Consider the following 22,568-nt stretch of genomic DNA (forward strand, 5'->3'; position numbering starts at 1 on the left):
GTCGACATTCCCGGCAAGTATTCTGCTTTTTTTTACCCAGGAACCTTGTCTATTCTCACCAGCATAAGGATTAAGAGTAAAGTTGCACCACACAAAGCCATTTGGGGTTTTTTAATTTGGGGTTTTTTAACTGACTACAGGGTTAATTTAATACTTTTTAATTTGTTCTTAATTTTTGTATCTTGGATTTTTAATTCCCTGTAAACCGCCCTGAGTCCTCAGGGAATAGGGCGGTATATAAATATAACTAAATAAAATAAATAAATAAATTTTCTGGTACATCACTAGGACTGACTCACTGAGAAAGTCTCCTTCTATCTTTTCTAGTGGGATGAAAATTGTTTAAGCGTGCTTTTTTTTTTTGAGCTGGAACAATATGGAGAACGTCCCACAATAAAGCTTTCTCGTACAAAAGCTTCTTCCTACTCCAAATCAGAGCCACATCATTTTCTGTCATGTAGAAGGAAAGATAAGCTTATTGGTTTATTGACTCCTTTTGTATATTGCTCCAGCCATTATATGTTGTCTGGGGGTGTGAGTGGGGGCTCATGATATGCAAAACCTCTGCAAATCATACAGTGGTGGGATTCAAATATATGAACAACCGGTTCTCTGTGTGGATGCCGCTTCTGGAAGTCTGTCCTGGGCCTGGGCAACAAAAAATTAGCTACTGGTTCTGCCGAAGTGGTGCGAACCGGCTGAATCCCACCACTGATATCATATCTCCATCTAGGACAGAAGGAAGGCTTGGTCCTAAGTGAAGATTTGGTACCTTCAATGGACCGTTATCTCCATCCTTGTCTCTTCTATATTTGGTCCTTCTTCATCAGATCCTCCTCCTCTTCCTCCTTCTCCTCTTCCTTGTGCCCAGTCCTACTACCTATTGTCCTGTTTCCATATTCCAGGATGTCTCTTCATTTGATATTCAAATCTTCACCCTCCCTTAATCCTCCACCTCAACGGACTTCTTCTTCATGTGGAGCTGGCCCTGTATGGAAATTTTACCCCTGTCTGGTTCAGAGCTCCATTATGGAAATCAGCTGCTTTATGCAAATGTTCTACAGCCCAGAATTGCCATAGCAACCAGTTGCTCCGTAATTGGCATAAGGATCCCAGCTGGGGTGTGCTATCCAAGCTTTGTTACATGGTTTGTTTTAGGGATGGGTACATTGGGAAGAACATACACAGTCCATGTGGATCTTGTGGCCCTTTGGGTTATGCACAGACATCATGTTTGTCCAACAAATCGTAGTTAAGTAAACCTTGGATTAATGTTACTGGGCACCTGGTCATTGCAACCTGATCAGCAGGTTTCTGCAAGGTATAAAAACCCCAGCTTAGATTATATCTGACTTTAGATAATATAGGATTATATATGATTTATACAAAGTCAGGACTGGAATTTATCTTGAGCAGTGTTGATTTCAGTTGGCAAGTTTAGACGAGTGTGTGAAGGTTCCTGAGATAATGGAAACTAAACTCTAAATATTTTGGACACTTGATAGTTTAGATCTCTGACAGTCACTCCAGGCAAGAGTGATTGGGAAGCTCATGAAACCTGGAGAAATCAAAGTCAATTGAAACAGAGGCCAACAAAAGACAAGGTAGCTGAAATCCCAAAGTAGTAGCTTTGGATGAAACGAGTCCTACAGGATCACAAGAGACGGGAGAACAGAATGACCACCCAAACCTAGAAGTGATGGACACCTGAACTACAGTCCTTCTGCTTACGCAAAGAACTCCTCCTTATTTGAGTAGTATGACGCCTCTAAAGCGATGTAGCACTCATCACTGTCTTGGTTCATGTAGTCCAGTGGGGAGACAGAGATGTTTATCTCCAGAAGTTCCTCCCTTCCCTTTGTTACAACTGAGAAAAGTGTCTTCTGCTTCTGCTCAGTGTCATGCAGGTGATTCCTAAGCTTGAATTTAAGAAGACATTTCATGCCAAAGAGTTTGACAGGATGCAGCAGATTCCTGGAGATGGTGGGGACCTGAACTTCCTAGTGAAACTGCCTTCTACTGCCCCCACTCTCTCATGACAGCCAATGCCTTAAGGAAGAAAAGAAATCCTAACTGCAGACGGATCTACGTTTACCAAAACAGCAGAGAAGAGGTAAACAAGCCCTGAGCTTCCCACTGGAAGGGAAAACATGCAACGGCATCCCTCAACTGTTGAAAACATCTTGCTGGCAGAAGAACCCTACTTTGGCCCGTTCCCTAATATGTCCATTTCCTACATGTTGGGGGGGGGGGGAAAGTCTGGGATGAGGGAATGAACACTGTTGTTTTTCCTACCTGCTGTGTGTCATGCTCCAGACCTTGCCGGTTTGAACTAGCTCCCCCCCTCCCTCCGTTTTTAAGCAAGACTTGACACAAGGTTTGTGGATTGAGTCCATCTGAGTGCAGCGGAGTTGCCCAAATTTGTTGCAGAGGATCCTGGAGCAGTTTCCCGCTTGTCCGGTAGAAGAAGGCGGGGAGTGAAAAGCATGGTTCCCAACCCCTGCAGCCTTTCAGTTATGGACAGGTGTGTTGGAGTTGCTTTCCCCATTCCCTGTTCCATGCTGTTATTTTCTTTTAAAAAAAAACAAAGCGAAAAACCCAGGGCCTTGCCTCACCCCCACCCTCCCCTCAACCACACCCCGTTTCCAAAGGGAAGTCTCTGTATCTGGGCTGTTGCAATCAAGGCAGATAGAGACCTAGAGCTCACCACAAATGAAGAGATATGGGTCTCTGCCTACTCATCCTGGCATCCCAAGGAGTTAGGGAGGAGTTGCCTCTACCAAAGGATTTTTGTTTAAGAAATCCATTTTAAAAAAGATCAATTGAACGGAAGAGAAGGGAAGCCAAAGGTTACTAGCCTCTGTTAATGCCAGCCTTCCTTCGGTAAGGGGTCTTGGCAACCTCTCCCAAATCAATAGTAGCCTTTGATGGAATAGTGGGAGTTTTTTGTTTTTTTTTTGTTTTCCCCCCACTTTCCCAGGCCTGTGGATTTGGGCTGAACCCTCTGACAGGCAGATAAAGAAACAGCAGGCTGTAGAAACCCTGAAGGTGTCAGCTGCCTTCACTCCCTCTTGCTGGCGTAAGGTGTGTGTGTGTGTGTGTGTGTGTGTGTGTGTGAGTGTGTGTGTGTGTGTAGTACAGGGATTTCTCTCGTGGCACCTTCCTCTGCCACCAAGGTCGCCACCAAGATTGCAGGAAAGCTGCTTATTCTTCATGGAATTTTATGGCATTCCAGGTTTCACTCAGGATGTTGTTCCACCAGGGGGAGAACAAGCTGGACAACCTTTGAGTAGCCAAAGGAGACCATGTCAGGCACCGGGGGGGGGGGGGGCGGGGGGGAAAGAGATAAAGCAGCATGAAGATGCCTTTTTCCTTCAGTATACAATAACATAAAGAAAATCTTAAGCAAGATTGAGCCAAGGGGCAACCAGATTTGGACTTGGGAGAGGGAACTCACTTCTCCAGATGACATTTCATGGGAAGAGAAGAACAAGATGCTGGCTGAACTCAGCCCTACAGATCTAACTTTAGGATAAGTAAGTAAAGTAAGATCAAACTTGCAACAGAACCACTTCTGGCCAGTTCAGACCTCCACTACCACCTTGATGCCCTCCTATGGCCTCCAAACCTATGAGAAGCTAATGGGGGCAGTAGGTTGAAAATTAAAAAAAATAAAGACTTGGAGGAACGTCAAATTTCAAGGAAGGATGACCTCGTCAGGAGCTAGTTCTGAGTGATTCTACATCCTACATCTTGATCATTTGCAGCGTTTGGGGATGAACTTCCTACCTTTATAGGTTTGGTCCCAACGTCAACCCCAACTTTGCTTTGTGTTCATAGAACCATGGACCTTGCAACTGATTTTCTAGTTGACCGTTGCCACTGAGACATACAATCAACTGGAGGCCAACAGGATTCTGCTATTGAAATTCTGTTGCGAAAGAAGTGAAATTTAGTTCTTTAAAAAAAAAAGAAATTATGGGTGAGGATAGGAAGGGGAGGATGCTCCAGGAAGCTTCCCACTTTACCTTCAAACTTTTTTAGGGGTCAGCTGGAGTAAAAAGATGGGGAAAGGAATTGTTGACTTCCATTCCTATTCCTAATTTTGACCCACTGAACGCACTGAGAGAACAGGCTGAACCATTCAACCCTAACCCTTTTCTCGTGGCATCACTGGACCACCTTGAGCAACAAAGATGATTAGGGGGCTGGGAGCCAACACATGCGAAGAATGGTTGCTGGAATTAGGTATGTCTAGTTTAATGAGAAGAAAGACCAGGGTGACATGATAGCTGTGTTCTAATGTTTGAGGGGCTACCCCAAAGAAGAGGGGGACAATCTATTCTCCAAAGCATCTGAACAATGGATGGAAATCAACCAAGGAGAGAAGCAACCTAGAATTATGGAGAATTTTCTGACAGTGAGAACAATTAATCCGTGGAACGACTTGCCTCTAGAAGTTGTGAGTGCTCCGACACTGGAGATTTTAAAGAAGAGATTGGACAATCACTTGTCTGAAATGGTATAGGGTTTCTCGCCTGAACAGGGGGTTGGACTAGAAGACTTCCAGGATCTCTTCCAACTTTGTTATTCTGTTCCATTTCCTCCTGAAATGGACTTGAAGTTTAATTAAAGCCTGGATTTTCCCTGATGTAGACCAAGCTTGGCTACTCCATTGTTCTAACTGGTTCTTTCTACCTGAGTTCTGTAACGTTTTTTAAGTGCTTTGTTGCTTGCTGATGTTGTTGCACATACAGTAGACATGAACAATCTAATAATTCCACCCTAATCAACAAGCCTAAACTTTACTTTGGAAACCAGTAGTTAGGAATTTAGCACCAGCCCAGAATTCCTCTCTTGGCCTCCTAGACGTGGCTAATCCAGGAGTTGCAATGACTGTGTGCCAAAGTTGTTGTAACCGGTGTTGCTCATACAAATTCCTGCTGAGTATTGGGACACCACCTTCTCATATCATTGCTGAAGTTCTCCTCTCTCAGGAAAACACATTCTTCTCACTTTAAGCTACATTCAAGTCCTCCAATCAGCGTGATATAGTTGGTATGGAAGCTATGGGTTTTCAGTTCCCACAGTGTTTTTAATCAGCGGTAACCTGGTCTATTGTGGAATATTAAACTATATTTTGTGGGATGCACTTTGAAACTTCTGTGTTTTTTTTGAAAAGTACTATATTGGTTGCCCCAGGAAAGTCCTACATCTAGGTGCTTCCAAGCCAACAGTAAATCTTTAAGCCCAGGAGTCTCCAACCTTGGCAACTTCAAGACTTGTGGACTTCAGCTCCCAGAATTCCCCAGACAGCTTTGCTTCCCTGACTGGGGAATTCTGGGAGTTGAAGTCCACAAGTCTTAAAGTTGCCAAGGTTGGAAAGGTTTTAGCCCAAGGAAGATTCTCCCCAGCCATCAAAGAGAGCTTTGCCACTGATCAAAATGGCAAGGCATGATGGGAATTGTAGTCAATTTTAGCATTCAACATTAAACAATAATGCTTTAATTTTTTTTGTATCAGAACTAATGAAACATTTATTTGATTTTTAACACAGATTTAGGTGCATTGAAGTCTACTCTTCAAGTATCTGGGTGTAAAGTTTCACTCATATTTGAAAGGGTGTGCTCTGCTCACAAAGTCAACTCCAAATATTAATGCTTGGAAGTGTGGTCAACTGAAGGGAGTTGGACAGACGATGGCTTATTTTGAAAAAAAAATCTTAAATTAATTAGGGGATGACAACAATTTTGAATTCTGGATGTTAAAAGATTTGGCCTTCAAGCTCTGTTCTGGAGGTGTCATTTGTTCATTCGGGAGGAAATAACTCTTACTATAATCATTCCTTTGAACTTCATAACCACAAGTGTTTACTCTGGCTCCTGTTACCAGGAGCATAAGATGGACTAATTTATGCCTTATTAACACAGTTTATGTGTTTCATGATAAGCTCATCTTACTGAGATTGCTGATAATTAAGATGGCAACAATGCAAACTCCAAAATCATCTTGAGGAAAGAAAAAAAAATCCAGCAGAAGTACTGCGGTCTCAAATCGTTCTGCCTTTAAGATAAATTTTGACTACTTTATGGACTACTTAAGCAGAATAGACCCGACATATAACACTTAAGGGCTATGATCACTTCACACCCAGTCACATCAATTCTTAGTTGACCAGAGATTGCTTGACCGCTTCTTCACCATCTTAAAATTGCTCAGCAAAGCTTTAATAAACCAGACACCAATGTCACAAGCAGGCAACAACAAACATCCACCAACTCTTTCTCCATAACCTCTTCCTTTGTGATGTCCTCAGTGCTTGTTTTCTTACAGACACCTCAATACCCAGCTTGGTAACGTCATCAGTGTTTCTTAGTTAGGTAATGAAATGTCTGCAAGACACCAACCAAGCTCAGAGAGCACCAATGTCTCCATAGTTCAAGACCAATCTATCAACATTCTCTTCTATTAGTAAATTCTTTCCTTTTCTTTTCTGTCACAAAAGTCATAGTCATCCTAGTAAATTTAAGAGGATGAAGAAACAGTAAAGAAAGAATCAAAGGAGACTTTTGGCTTCCTAGAATGGAAACTTGTTTCTGGCTTCCCAATCTGGAGACAAACCGTAGCGATCTAAAGATGGGCTTCAATCTCTAGGCAGCATCTCCCTCTTGGAATGTGGGCTGCTGTTGGAGGCATTAGAAGACACCTGGAAAGGTGAGGAGAACTGTTTCCTTACCAGGATCTCGGTGATTGCCTTCATTCCTCATTTCTGTGGAATCCGCCACATCACCGTTCATTTTCATCTCTGAAAACGGAATGCAAGCTGATGTTAATGACCTGGCACAATCCAATCCTGAGTCTTCCAGGCAACGGAATGAGCAGCTGAGGATCATTAGAATAATCTGTCTTCAGACTGTTAAATTTCTAATATCTACATAAGCAACTTCTAGAATATTCATAGCCATAAATCCTCTTCACGGTATGCTCCTCTCCTCTCTTCTCCTACTCTCAGTGACCTTTGAGGCTTTCTCCATCCTCACATTCCCAGGTTCAGGACAGGGAGATGATGAAACAAGAAAAACGAGGAGACATTTTCCTAATTTGTTGAGGAGACCAACCCCCCCCCCCAAACAAACAAAAAACCAACAACTCCAGAATTGGCTTTGATTTCTTAACCAGAAGTGGTGCAGAAAAGCAATCAATGTTATGAAGTGGTCTTCTAAAAATCCAGAGCATGAAATACTTCAGAAATGAAGAATCAGGTTGCAGAAAATAATCAGCTTTGACCACCAAGGTTTGAAGCACATTTCCCAAGTTGCAATAATTCTTCTTATTGGTTGGATTTTAACCTTCTCCAAGCACTATATCTGGGGCCTACCTCAAGTACATTTCTATATATTTATTTTAAATTCATCCTGAACTAGGATTGGCTAGCAATTATCTCAATATTACTGATTAGGAGCTGAGAATAGGAGGAATAGATAATATAAACATATTTGCATTAAAATTTGCTTGGAACTAGTACAATGTATGAAGATTTGTAACATTTAAATTAAAGGCGGAAAAATCCAAGTAGGAACTGGTGTCCATAGACCATGTCTGTCCCAAAAAGCCAAGATAGTTGTCACAATCATACAACTGAACCCTTGTCCCCTTTGATGTCTTTAATCATAAGCTGGTGGTCACTATTTGTAGAAGTTGACTTTTTGACTACCCTACAGGCACTCCTGGTATACTAAACAACAACAACAACAAAAACAACAGACCCTACCACAAAAGTATTAACACTTTGCTACCAAACTGGATAGAAACATCACAAAATACAAAGACCTGCTAACAGAAGCAGAACAACTCTGGCAAAAGAAAGCAAGAATAGAAGCACCAATAGCAATAGGTGCCTTGGGTACAATCCCAAAACATCTGGTGCATCACTTGAACGCCCTCGGCATTGACAAAATCATCCCGAGTCAGTTGCAGCTTTTGAACACCCCCGGCATTGACAAAATCCCCATCAGTCAAATGCAGCTGACATCCTGGGACAAGACTTTTAATTCCATCAAAGAACAACATCTGCCTATCCCAGGTCTTTGGGAAGGACCTAGTAGGTGGACGCAAATGTCAGATCCAGTCTGAACATCTGGCTGACTGTGCAACGAATCATATTTTGCATAAACGTCTGTTAGCTAATCTCTCGTTTTTGTTTCAAAGAGAGAGACAGAGAAAGTAAACACAGAAGAGCCATTTGCATTGCTGAATGACACATATAGCAGAACACTCTGTGTTATCTGTTCTTTGGTCAGGTGAGAGTTTCCTTTGAAAAAGACAAAGCTACTAGTTCAGCCAAGGTCCACAACATGTAATTGTTCTTTTTACAGCATGCTGAAGAAGGAAGTGGTACAGCTTCTGCATCTTGCAGGCACAAGTCCACAGAATGACCAGCAATAGCAAAAGATAATTCAAGAGTTTAGGAAAAAAGATGCTCAAAAGAAATACAAGTAGTCCTTGACTTATGTTCATTCATTTAGCCACTGTTCAAAGTAAATAATAATAATAATAATAATAATAATAATAATAATAATAATAATAATAATAATAATAATAATTATTATTATTATTATTATTCCTGCTTGGTCCTGCCCTGGAAAACTGGGAACAAACCATCAAGTTCACCATTTCATGTTGGATTGGCTTTATCACAAATTTTAAACAATTTAAAACTGCCTTGCAGGGGGGAAACTCTGCTTTAATACGATGAGCCTCACAAACAGGATAACCTTTCCAGTCTAAAAAATTATGTTAGGCCTGGGATCAGTCCCAAAGTTCCAATAAGCTGCCCCTCTTAATCCAAAACAAGACTCGCCTGGGATGTTTTCAGTGCAAGAGCCTGGTTTGTAGAAGGAGATTGGCCCCGAGACTGCTCACCAGGCCCTCCCATTTGCCTATTTCTCGGTAGGATTTCTACTACATGGAAATTCTACTTTTGAGGGCCCTGGGTCGACAAAGGTGTTCTTTTTTTTTCTCTGCCACCTGTTCTCCGATTCTTTTACCTGGCGATCTGGGCAAGATTGAAACTTCTTCTGCAGGGGTGGAATTGCACCCCAGTTAAACAGCAAGAGAGCACTGCATCCAAAGGACACACTCCGTGCATGCTCAGAGCCTGTGGATCAATAGAGACGTGAGGTTGCTGAGCTGAGCTGAACAAACAGTGCTCAGCCCGTCTACCTGTTGGCACAGGTTTTCACCCCTTGCCATCTGCTGCGGCATCGAGGGGCAGCCATTTGCTTTTGAGTGCCCTGTCCTGATCGAATGCCAATCCTGATAGAATCTGAGCTTGGAACGCATGAGTTCTAAGAACACCTGTTCCCAGTTTTCTTTGACTTTTGGCTCCAGTACAAAGAAGCCGAATGGAGATTCCAGATGAGGATGCTCGGAGCGATTGCCAAGCTGCCAGTTATAATTAAATTGGATTTAACATCAAACAAGCTGGTTACGGGAAAAGCATCTCGTCCCAGGTAGCATCAGCAGCTAACTGCCTTGTGAATTCCTTGGGTGAGCACACACCTTTGGGCTTGCAACCGAGCGCATGATTGGCAATGTCATTTAGGAAATGTGTTTGGCACGAGGTTGTCTCTTTCCAGAAGGGTGTCTCCTTCACTTTTAGAATATTTTTTTTGCACGGGGTGGGGGTGGGGGGAAAGTTAGGCTGCTTGGCCCCTTCTCTGCGATGTCATGGTCATCCCTGCACACCCTTGTTCATCAGAAATGATTGCCCCCCCCCCCCGATCTCTGGAAGGGGAACTCGGATTAATTAGCACCAACAAGGAGCAAGCCTTGTGCAACATAGTCAGACTTGCTGGTTTCATTACCCCACAAAGCAAGTTTCACCCGTCAGCTTTCCCACACAGCTTCATTGCCTCAGTTGGATGGCAGAAGGGAAGTTTGTGCACAAGCCAAAGCGTTGCAGAAGACAAGAGGGCTTTGAAGTTTCCAAGGCAGGCGTCAGCTCTGCCAAAGAGGCGAGTGGCACATTTTGAAACCCCGAAGTGAGGCTGCCTCTTCAGCAGAAAGCAGAAACAAATGGACCTTTCTCTTGTTCAGCATTTCTCCATCCTAGGTTTTGGTTGTGGTCCCTGTAAGGTTCTGTTCGAGGTTCATGAAAGGTGACGAGTAATTCCTACAATGTCACGTGAGCAGATCTCTGGTTAAATATTTAACTGTCATGCAAGGAATTTGATAAGCATCCAGGTTAACCATTTTGCTGGTCCCATTAAATTGAGGGCATAGCTGTGGAATGGAAAATGTTCCTGCCTCTTTTCAGTTGTGGAAACTTCTCCTTCTCCTTCTAATTCCCTTCTCCTTCTCCTCCCCCTTCTCCTCCTCCCCATTCCCCTTCTCTTTCTTCATCTTCATCTTCTTCTCCTCCTTCTCCTTCTCCTTCATCTTCTCCTTGTCCTTCCCCAAAATAGCTGTGCTGTCATCCAGGACTGCAATTCTTGGAAAACCCAAATTCAGGGTATTTGTGGCCAAAGGGCAAAAAGGTGACACAATTGAGACCTGAGGCTGAAAAATCCCATCATTTGCAAAGTCACTAAGTAGTCACCAAATGCTTATTTAATTATCAAGGGGTGACATGGAATGAAGAAGTATACGGTTGTATGAGTGGACATTCAATCTGTACTTTACTTACTAATACCCTTTGTGGGAAGTCCTAGTTGTTTACCACTACATGGGTTTTTTGTGTTATCTGCTACTTTTTAAAGCCGAGTCTTCAGGAAGCATGCAATCAGAAAAGATTTTATTTGGAAGAAAGGAGATCTTTGAATCACAGCAGACCCATCACGTTTTCAAGGCCTTGGTTCTGAACAGAATTAAGCACAAGTCCTTTGGCTGGAAGGTGTGCAATGCTGCATCCACCACAAAGAATGTCCTGTATCTCATCCCAGTCAAACTAAACCTATCTCACGAAGGGGATTATCTGACGTATATGAAACTCTGAACAATATGCTATTTTTCTTGTATCCTGGCCACATATTTAACAAATTATAGCTTAACTAGAACAGAAGTCTAGGCTGCTACAGCTAGAAGTATCTACATTTGTTCTGTCTATGGCAACATGTTTTGAATCACAGATTCCATCAATCTCAACTACCATTATTAATAAATTGAAGGGAGGTTACAATTCAAAAGCTTTGGAGGCACCAGAGCTATTTCTGCTTTTTAACAGACCAATTAGTCTCATTTTGTGAACTGTATAGCATTTTGTTTAATCATAGGCAGAAAAGGTGGCTTGAAGGTACTTGAAATACTGTAAATAATACAATTGTTCATTTTCATGTGCATTGTTTAAGCATTCTGAAAACAAAAACAAATATGCAAAAAAACCAGTATACCTCCTGAGGCAATTGGGGTTCTCATTTTGGACAGGATTTGACTGACCTATCTATCAACTCTTCCATTCATCTAAACCAGCATAACAAAAATGCAATCTTATTGCCATCCTGCTAAAAATATCCCAACCTCCTGCAGTGTTAATTCAATAAACATTCAGAGTAACACAGTTGGAAGGGACCTTGGAGGTCTTCTAGTCCAACCCACAGCTCAGGCAGGAAACTCTATACCATTTCAGACAAACGGCTGCCCAGTCTCTTCTTAAAAGCCTCCAGTGTTGAAGCGCCCACAACTTCTGCAGGTAAGCTGCTCCACTGATTAATTGTTCCCACTGTTAGGAAATTTCTCCTTAGTTCTAGGTTGCTTCTCCCCATGATTAGTTTCCATCTGTTGCTTCTCGTTCTACTTACAATGTACATTAAAATGACACTTAATGTACGCAAGTAACAAGGCCGTTTAGAATCTCTTTATTCGGTCTGAAGGCCAGATACAACATAAAATGCTTTACTTTCTATGCTACATTTGCACAAGAAGAATGGGTGTGTGAAAGAGAAGACCCAACTCAATGAAAGCTAATAGAGATGATGAAACATCTCCCGCACCATTAAACAACTTGGCTTGAAACAAAAGCGAACCCCTGAGGATTACCACTGTCTGGATTTGATTTCGAAAGCAATTTCCATTTGCTCAGAAATTCGGGATAAAAGAGGAAATGAGGGTACAGAGAAATTAGAAGATTCAAATAGCCAATTTTATGGCCAAGGTGACACTTCGGGGAGAATCCTTGCTCTTAAAACTTACCTACTAAAATCTATCATTTCTAACAATGGTGTTGTTATGTCCATGCTATAAGAGGAACGCATCATAATAACAGCTTCAGGATTGTTTGGAAAAGTGAATCTACAAGGTAACATATGTGCAAATAAGCCAACAAGCAAATACATCCCCATTCTTCAAGCTCTGCTATCTAGCCTTCAGTCTTCTAGATCCCTTTCCTTGGCTAAATAGTAAACAGGATTTTAATTTTCTGACTCTTATTCTTTTTTTCTGGACTTCCGAAAGTTCAACACAAACTTTCTACAGGAACAAGCGGGGAGAAAACCCCATCAGTTCTACACTTCATTGAGCAGCATAGTTACATCAACCCAAATTGATTATGCATACTAACTTTCAAGTTCTGAATTTTTTTTCCTTCTAATGTCATAATTAGGGTAGAAATGTCCAGGTTAGTCCTTGAACATGGTCTGTGTTAACCCATGAAGGTAGACCAGATTAAGAAAAAAAAAATCAGTGCCACATAAATCAGGATTACCGTATGTTCTTGTAAGAGCTCTAATAACAGAATTTTGCATGTCTGAATGGGTTTCCTCCTGCACTTTACCCTTGGACCTAGAGAAGGGTTTGTCTGAGATGGTTTTTCAAGTTACTGTTTTAGCCTGGGATCAAGCCCTGGTTATCTGACCATGGATGATGACTCTTCCTTTTGTCCTTCAAGGCCATTCCGTATGTCCTCTGCTCTCTGCTACCAATTCAACTGCCTACCTGTTTCTTTGGGGAATGTAACAAAGTTGGTTTAAATGTTTTATTCTGCAGGTTGCCCAGAACTGTGTTGAAATTTGGTGGCCTGTATATTTAATCAATATGCAAGTCAGAACTTGAAATCTTGGCTATCACATGTTGCGATAGTCTCTCTGGGAGAGAAAAACTGAGCATTAAAATAGACATGGAAGTTGGTGCTTCTAAATTTGCCTAGATAGACATATTTATTCATGAACGACTTATCTACAAAAGTGATGTCTGCTCTGAATGATTAGTTGATCCAAAGATAGAGTTGGGACTACTGTTTTGCTAATCATGTCATTGTTATGGGTACATTTGCTAAACAATGTCTGAACAAACTGAAGCAGAGACTTATGCCATTATTATTATTATGGTTATTGCATAGTCAGACAGATGTTTAGACTGGATTTGGTATTTTAATTCACCTATTTCGAGTCCTTCACAAGGATTTGGGATAAGCAGATGTTATTTGATGGTGTTAAAGATCTCGGCACAGGATGTCAGCTGTTCCAAGTTCAAGCTGCCTGTTGCAATTGACCGAAGGTGATTTTGTCAATGCCAAGGGTGCTCCAGATGGGCGCCTATTCCTACTGGTATTGTCTTTGTTTTCTTTTGCCACAGTCATTCTATTTCTATTTCCAGGTCTTTGTATTATTATTATTCTTCCTCAAACTATGTGTGGCTTTCTATGATGCTTACAATGTTTACAATTCTTCAATGAAAAACAAGATTATAGCAAGCATCACATTAATAGGGAACTCAGTTCAGCCATCACCTTAAACTGAAGTCCAGGTAAACATCAAAGTGGCGCCTGCAATTTACCAGAGACGGTGCTGAGTGAACAGATGCAGAGAAGGAGACAGGAAAGTGGCCCCCACCATGAAGAAATCCACAGAGTTTGGACTCATCCTGGTCTCTTTTCACAAGTAGGCACGCCACATTGATGTGATATGAAGTTCTCAACAACTAGACAATTTTCTGCAAAAGAAGGGATCCTTCAGATCACCTAGCTAGGATTTCATAGATCAAAACCATCACTCTGCTAGAAACCATTGCAAATATCTTTAAGTCCTGACAAAATTCAGGATTTGACGTAGTTCTTGAGATGTTCTCAGGAAACATCACCTTCAGTGAAAATACGTTGAGCCATCTCTCCTAGATGTTAGCAGAATATGAAGGACTCTGTCTGGAGAAATGGGACGGCAAACCTCCAACAGAAAACTGTACATATGCCTATTGTGGATTAGCATCTTGCAATAGTAAGAATACTATGTTTGGAAGCACAGACACACAAAATCCAATTGCTGGAGCTAGAGAAGTATTCTCTTTTTTGGGGGAGAAGTAGCTGTTCTTTTCAAGGAGAAACATTGTGCAAAGAAGATAATATTGAATAACACAGCGATTCTGAATCCCTGATCTGGCGCTCAATTCTTTCTGAACATCAGAATCCAGAACAATTTGGATTGCAACAAGAGGTGCAGTGCTTCCCCTGTGCTTCACCCTGCCTGAAGTTCTAGGTGCTGCACCCAAGAAAGGGGGTCTGGGGCCAAGGTAAAAATGGGGGTGGGAGGGGAGAGAGATTGCATTAAGTTTCCATTTAAATTTAAAAATGAAATAAAATCGTTTCGCAGGCATCTGGCCTTCTAGCTATTAGTTTTCCTTTTCGGCTGCTATAAGCATTTCAAGGTCTGTTATATCTATCTATCATCTATCTATCTATCTATCTATCTATCTATCTATCTATCTATCTATCTATCTATCTATCTATCTATCTATCATCTATCTATCTATCTATCTATCTATCTATTATCTATCTATCTATCTATCATCTATCTATCTATCTATCTATCTATCTATCTATCTATCTATCTATCTATCTATCTATCTAATCTCTCCCTCACATCCCCCTCTTTTTCCTCTCTCCCCTCTCTCTCTCTCCCTCCTCTCCCTCTCCTCACTCGCTCTTATCTCTCTCCCCCTTTCTCTGATGATTCACTAGCTATCATCTATCTTAGTACATTGCCAGCAACCAAAGTTCTCACGGCAAACTTATTTTAATGCTAAAGGTAAAGGTAAAGGTTCCCCCGCACATGCGTGCTAGTCGTTTCCGACTCTAGGGACTGGTGCTCATCTCCGTTTCAAAGCCGAAGAGCCAGCGCTTGTCCGAGGACGTCTCCGTGGTCATGTGGCCGGCATGACTGGACGCCAAAGGCGCACGGAACGCTGTTACCTTCCCACCGTAGTGGTCCCTATTTTTCTACTTGCATTTTTACGTGCTTTCGAACTGCTAGGTGGGCAGAAGCCGGGACGCGTAACAGGCGCTCACTCTGTTATGCGGCACTCGGGATTCGACCCGCCAAACTGCTGAACATCTGATTGACAAGCTCAGCATCCTAACCCACTGAGCCAGCTACCAAAGTTCTCACGGCAAACTTATTTTAATGCTACATTTCCACAAATGCGATGTCTTTGCTGGACACCAATCCCCTTTCCTCCTGGCTCCCTGTTGGCATTTCTGCGGGACAAGAACCATCCTGAAGGGGTCCTGAGAGCTCTACTGAAGAAGTTCCCTGCAGGCTCAAAAGTCCTCCTTAGTGTCCTGTTATCCAGAGCCTGGTTAGCTCTTTCTGGTATTGTGGAGGAGTAGAAAGGGGAAGGGGAAAAGAGGAGGAGAAGTTGAAAGAGGAGGAGAAGAAGGAAAGAAGGAATGGATGATGAGAAAGAAAAAATGGAAGAGAAAGAAGAGGGGAAGATGAGAAAGAAAAGATGAAGGTGGTGGTGGTGGAGAAGGAGGAGGAAAAGAAGACGACAGACTCTAAGAGAAGGAGGAGAAGGTAGATAACATAGGAAAAAAAGAAGGTGGTTGAAAAAGGTTTGTCTTGTTATTTGAGTCTATTTAGTTCTGTAATCTCATTGCTAACCAGGAATAGATGCCAGGAAGTGGGGTGGGAGGTCTAGAATTCAAATCCTGCCATTGTCTTTGCTAAGAGTAGGACGGGATCCATTGGTAGCCTCAGGCTGAATACTGGTACAGCCCCAGATCTTAAAAAACAACAACAACAACAGAATTCACCTTCTCTCCCCAATCCTCTGGATGCGTGGACTCACAGGCTCACAACCTAGTGCAAGGTAAACAATCCACCCGTGTGGACCTACGAGAGACGCTCCGTCACTGAACTATTTCAATCCACGAGGCTTCATAGCCAGCTCCCTCCCTGTCCTGGAGCCAAGATGCTCTCCTTAGAGTTGCTACGATCAGTAGAAATCCTATCAGCAGCGTTGCTAGTCCTCTTCAGGGCCAGAACCTGAGGCTGGGAGAGGTTTCCTGAGCACGTGCAAAGGGCAACTGCTCTCTCAGGGACAGAGCTAACCCAGCACTATCCAACCCGGAAAGTCACCTGGCACAATGTGGAGCCACCTCCACCTGCCGACAGCCTTGCGATTTATCCTGGAGAGGACGATTCCACCTTCCCCCTTCAAGTCCCCCCCCGAATCTTTTTCTCTCCCCCCCCTGCCCTGAGGGCTCTGAGAGCTCCTCTCCCAACCCCTCCCCCACTTCTTGCTTGAAGACCGCCTTGAGTCTGATATGTGCTGCTCCTCCAATGTCCCAAGGAGAAGAAAGCAACTTCCCAGCCAGATTGGGGCGAAATTGACACTTGGGCCATCCTGGGGTGGGGGGCTCTTCCCTAGGCAAAACTAGGAGCCAGGCCTCCCTCTTTCTCCCCCTCCCCTAAGCGTCCTCCCCCTCCCCAGCCCTGCCCTTGCCAGCCCTTACCTGTGTGTCTTAAGTCCAGATTCACCATCCTGCTGTTGGGGAAATACCTGTTGGTCCCCGGCCAGCCCCCACCCACCGAGGTGGCCCCTGGGGCTGCCAGCTTCCCCCCTCTGCCGAGTTCCTCTCTCCACCAGCCTCTTTGCCAGCCGGCCAGCTGTGGCTCGCACCTCTGGCTCGGCTTAGTGTTACTGACTGCACTGAGGCAGGTGAGAACATTACCTGCGCTGCAGCCGCGCCCCCGTGACACTTCTCATCCCGGGCAATCTTTGTTGGTTTTTTTTCCATATCTTTTATATATATATATATATATATATATATATATATATATATATATATATATATATATATATATATATATATATATATATATATATATTATACATCCTGGCCGGAGTCCCATGCAAAGTGGGCCATTTGCATATGAGTAGCTTCATTTGGGCTGCGTCCCAACAGCCCTGAAGAAAGAGGGTGGGGCAGAGCAGGAGGCAGGCAGGCAGGGTATGTGTGTGTTTGTGCAGTGTGTTGTGTTTGTGTGCAAGGTTTTGGGGGGGGGATGGGGAGGGGAAAGGAGCCAGACTCACTAAGGTCTGCTTACCAGGTGGCTTTGGATCTTCACCCTCTCCCGAAACAGGGCTGGCTTCCTGCTCCTTCTTGCATGCATAACAGAGAAGGAGACCTCTGCAGTGGCAAAGTCTTAGTGGGGGGCTCCATATCTGGAAGACCCCCAAACCCACCCAGTCCTAGGGGCCTGATTGAGCCAACGTAGATGCCCACCTGTGCTCGAGTAGGACTGTGTGGGCTCGGAACGATGTGGTGGGGCAAAATGTGTTTTAGATTGCGCCACCGAGTGACTGAGTCTTTGTGATAGTGATCTGCCCAAATAGAAAAAGGGCCAGGAAGAAACGATGGGAGGAGATTGACTTACCAATAGTTCTAGGGAGACTTACCGGCAGAGGAAGAAATATTATTATTATTTACAGGGCTTTTTTGTAAAAAAAAAAAAGGTGCCGGAACTCACACGTCATACAACCTGCCTTGCCTACCCTACAAGGTTCCATCCAAAAAAGGTGCCGGAACTCTGTTCTGGGCGTTCTATGACAAAAGAAGCCCTGATTATTTATTAAATTTATATCCCGCCCATCTCACTGTAAGGTGCCTCTGGGCAGCTTACAGCATCGTAAAAGGAAGCATACAAAATATTAAAAATATTAAGTAGTAAAAAACAGTTGGTTTTTTGGTCCAATCCAGAAAAGCTAAAGGCTTAATTGCCTTTAAATCAATATTTGGCTGCTTCAACAAGTGTGGTGTTCAACTCCCAGAATTCCTCAGCCGTCCCTGGGGAATTCCTCAGCTACTTTCACCCCCTTTTTAATGGGGGTGGTCTGGTGTGAATACAGTTGTGATTAAAGATGTGCTTCTTTTAGGAGCTGTTCACACCTGACATCTGCTGAAAAGTTGCTGTGGATCAGAGGATTATAGGCGCAGAGGGAGCTGCCTAAACTATATTCAAATTATGCAAAGCCATCTATTTTGGTGAGCTTTATGCAAATTGCCAGGGACCTTCATTTTTGAAATTGGAGATTTCAAAATTTATTTCCTCTAAAGTCACAGGGAGTTTCGGCTATTTGGCGGTGGGGATGGACCTGAAAATCCATTGTAAGAGTATGCAAACTTTTAGAGGCCAAAAGCCTAAACAGCAACAGCTCCCTGAGCGTTTTAACAGAATAAAAGAATTGGAAGGGACCTTGGAGGTCATCTAGTCCAGTCCCCTGCTCAAGCAGGAGACCCTATATCATTTCAGACAAATGGCTGTCCAGTCTCTTCTGAAAAACCTCCGATGTTGTCGCATCCACAACTTCTAGAGGCAAGCCATTCCACTGGTTAATTGTTCCAGCTGTCGGGAAATTACTCCTTCGTTCCAGGTTGCTTCTCTCCTTGATCAGTTTCCCTCCGTTGCTTCTTGTCCTGCCTTCTGGTGCTTTGGAGAGTAGTTGGACATGAGAGCAGTCTTCTGATGTTTGAGGGGCTGCCACAAGGAAGAGGGCAGCCCCTCAAACATCAGAAGACTGCTATCATGTCACCCGTAGTCCTTTCCCCCCCTTAAACTAGGTTTACTCAATTCCTGCAAACGCTATTCATGTTTCTGAATTAAAAAGAAAATGGGTGGCACAAAAGCCTGAATGTCTGTTTTCTTTCTTACTTTGTAGAACCAGAACTATGATGGATATCTGGTTGAGGTTCGCCCATCACAACAAAAGCAGGTGGAAAAATCTCAATGTAGCTCGCTTTCTCCACTTTCTCTTCTTGACATGTTCTTGGCATGTCCCTCCCCCCCCACAAAAAAAATAGTCAATATCAATCTCCAAGGGTTGATGAGTTCATTAATAGCTGGGGTTTGGGGGTGGGGGTGTCAGTAAATATCCGAAAGGCCCATTCTACATTCCTTATTACTAATCAAATTGCAACAATTCATCATTCACTTCTAATTAGCAAAAGTCTATGAAGGGCTACCAGAAATAGTAGCCTATTCTATGTTAAACCTTAATCCTTTTTGTATTCCAATGTATTGTTTTCTTTAACCAATACTTTTCACTTAGTTAGTGTCTTGTACGAGCAAGCAAATAGCAAATTACATCTTTCTTTTTCAAAAGAAAAGTGGATGTGGTTGTACATCGGTGTGATCCATTGCGTAACTATCGCCTTTTATCTCCTCTTAGTAAGAAAAACTGGGGAATCTGAATATGTAGATTTTTTTTCCATACAACTTTCACACAAATAGCAAATTACGTCTTTCTTTTTCAAAAGAAAAGTGGATGTGCTTGTACATCGGTGTGATCCATTGCATAACTGTCGCCTTTTATCTCCTCTTAGTAAGAAAAGTTGGAGAATCTGAATATGTAGATTTTTTTTTTCATGCAACTTTCTCACTGCCTTACTGTAGGATGGATTTAGCCTGACCCCTTGTGGTCCTTTGAAGAATCACTCCAGGTCAACATCTCCAGATTCAGTTTCAATCGTTCGAAGAATTATAGTAGAATAGGGTAACAGATTTGGAAGGGACTTTAGAGGTCTTCCAGCCCAACCCCCTGCTCACGCAGGAAACCCTATAAAAATTTTAGACAATTGGCTCTCCAATATCTTCTTAAAAACTTCCCGTGACGAAGCATCCACAACTTTTGGACAGAAGCCATTCCATTAATTAATAATTTCTCCTTGGTTCTAGGTTGCTTCTCTCCTTGATTAGTTTCCATCCATTATTTCTTGTCCTGGCTTCAGGTGCTTTGGGGAATAGGTTGACCCCCCCTTCTTTGTAGCAGCCCCTGAGAGATTGGAACATTGCTGTTGTGTCACCCCTAGAACATTTTGTCCCTCGGTTATTTTCATGAAATGTTAGGCAATTCCTCTTCAGAATCTTTAGGCAGTAGACTCTGCTGGTTCCACATTCATTCTGCTTTAAGATGAATTTCTTGGTGCTGCAGCAGGATCAAGAGTGGTGCTAGCTAGAGTAATAAAGTCTGATTTTATTGTAATTTCTTCCATTGTCGTGAGTCACCCAGAACCAGAGTCAGGCAGTATACTGCTTGATAAAATTATTATCATCATAAAGCAAAAAGGCTCCTTCCTCTAATTACCTTCCCAGGCACCCAAGGAACAATAAACCCAGTCAGCCATAAAACACAGAGAAAGCCAAGAAAAGAAGAAGGAGGAAAAAAAACCCTGGTGAAACTAGGAGAAAATACATTGACCATAGTTTCTGGGAACCAAGGCCTGTTTAAGATGCACCCCATAATTAAGAAGCAACTATGTTCGTAGAATACCCCCTTTGTTCTCTCAATGGACTGTTGTTTCTGTAGTTCCACCTCATTACCCCAAAGAATTCACCCCATATCTGACCTTGCTGACACATAGGATGCTGCTGTAACCAATTAGAGGTAGCTCCTAATTGGTGTGACAGTATAGAAGGGATTGGATGTCGGTCCATTTTTTTTTAAGGTTAGCGCCAGCTGCCTCCAGTGCCGCAGTGCTGCGTTTCAACCGGTCTCCGACGTAAAGAATCTCTTGTGAAAAAAGGGAAAGACTTATGTCCTCTCCCCTTCTTCTAAAGCAGAGGTCCCCAGCCTTTTGGGCACTAGGGACCAGTTCCGTGGAGAGAGGTTTTTCCACGGACCGGAGGGTGCATGGTTTTGTGTGCTGCCTGCATCCTGCGGATGGGGCTTTGCTTCTTTGTGCGGACCGGTTGGTGGCATGCCGTGGCCCAGTACTGGTCCACAGACCGGGGATTGGGGACCCATCTTCTAAAGGAGCAATTCATTTATGACAGTATGGCAGGGGTGTCAAACTCAATTTCATTGAGGGCCGCATCAGCATTGCGGTTGCCCTCAGGGGGCCGGGTGGGCATGGCCAGGGTGGGCGTGGCCTACTGGGTGGGCGTGGCTAGAGTGCGTATGGCCTACTGGGTGGGCGTGGCCAGGTCTACATGGTTCGCATCAAGGGTGCCTATGGGGGCCTGGGCAGGAGTGGGACAGATCTGAGGGTCTCTGGCAGAAGGAGGGTCTCTGGGCCAGGGCCAAGGCAGTGGGGGCCGTTCCCTCACTATTTCCAGGATGGCTTCGCGGGCCGCATGAAACCACTTCGCGGGCCGGATCCGGCCCCCGGGCCTTGTGTTTGACATGTCTGCAGTATGGCATCATCTGTGACATTGAACTGACACCAGCCCGATCAAAAAGGCCGTTCAAAGGAGGCTTGGGGAAAAAAAAACCTGTGCAAAAGACACCTGTGTTTCTACCATACAGGTAGTCCTCAACTTAAGTTCATTTAGTGACCATTTGAAGTTACAATGTCATTGAAAGAAGTGACTTACATCCATTTTTCACACTTACGGCCGCTGAGGCGTCCCCATGGTCACGTGATCGAAATTCAGACACAGGTCAACTGACTCCTGTTTATGACCGTTGCAGAGTCCCGGGGTCACGTGATCCCCTTTTGTGACCTTCTGACAAGCAACGTCCATGGAGGAAGCCAGATTCACTTAACAACAGGGTGACTAACTTAACAGCCGCAGAGATTCACTTAACAACGGTGGGAAGGCCGTACAATGGGGCGAACCTCACTCAACAAATGTTTCCCTTAGCAGCAGAAATGTTGGAGTCGCTTGTGGCGAGGACCACCCATACTTGCCAGATTCTTGAAAACGCCTCTTGGCAGCGCCTCAAAGATGCTTTTTGAAAGGCGATCAGACTTCCTCATTTTTTTTTCTTTTCCTGAAAACATTTCGCTTCTCATCCGAGAAGCTTCTTCAGTTCTTCTTGGATGAGAAGCAAAATGTTTTCAAGGAAAAAAAACTAAGGTTTTTTTTTCTTTCTTTTTGAAATGCATATGTATTTGAAGCCTATGAGGCTATAGAGCAGGAGGGAGTAGATGGTGCAGGGAGAAATAGGGCCTTACGAGCAAGCCTACAAGTCAGCGTTTGGCCACTTTCAGACCGCTGGACTTCAGTTCCCAGAATCTACCAGCCAGTCAGCCAGCCGTTCTGGGAATCGAAGTCCACGGGTCTTAAAGCAGCTGAGGTTGAGAAACGCTGTAATTTAGGCACCTGGTCAATAAATCGAGGCAAGACCCCTTGTTCCTTTCCAACTGAATTCCTACTTTGAAAAGAAAAACTGGAAGTTAATATTCTAGCAGGGAGGAAAGAAGCTGGCAAGGAACTAGCTCTCTCAGTGTTCCGATTTTCTTTCGCGGTGGGAAAGACTGCACCACAAAGCTCTGGAGGAAACAACTTTGCTCACAGTTTTTCAAACAAGGAGGCCACATTTTCGCCTTCCCCAGTCCAATGCTTGCCAACTGC

The 22,568-nt window shown here is 43.5% G+C and overlaps 1 protein-coding gene across 1 annotated transcript in view; it reads right to left on the reverse strand.

Annotated features, from left to right (window-relative positions):
• Window positions 1-16,751, reverse strand: part of POU2F3 (POU class 2 homeobox 3) — a gene marked incomplete at both ends in the record, with an annotated part of 56,155 nt that extends 39,404 nt beyond the window's left edge. Inside the window, 2 exons of the mRNA XM_083368131.1 lie at window positions 6,737-6,805; window positions 16,724-16,751. Coding sequence (XP_083224257.1) covers window positions 6,737-6,805; window positions 16,724-16,751 — 97 coding nt within the window. The remainder of the gene's footprint in view (window positions 1-6,736; window positions 6,806-16,723) is intronic.
• Between the last annotated feature and the right edge of the window lie 5,817 nt (window positions 16,752-22,568).

This window comes from Vipera ursinii (genome assembly GCF_947247035.1).
Source record: "Vipera ursinii genome assembly, chromosome: 8".
In the NCBI taxonomy this organism is placed as follows: Eukaryota; Metazoa; Chordata; class Lepidosauria; order Squamata; family Viperidae; genus Vipera; species Vipera ursinii.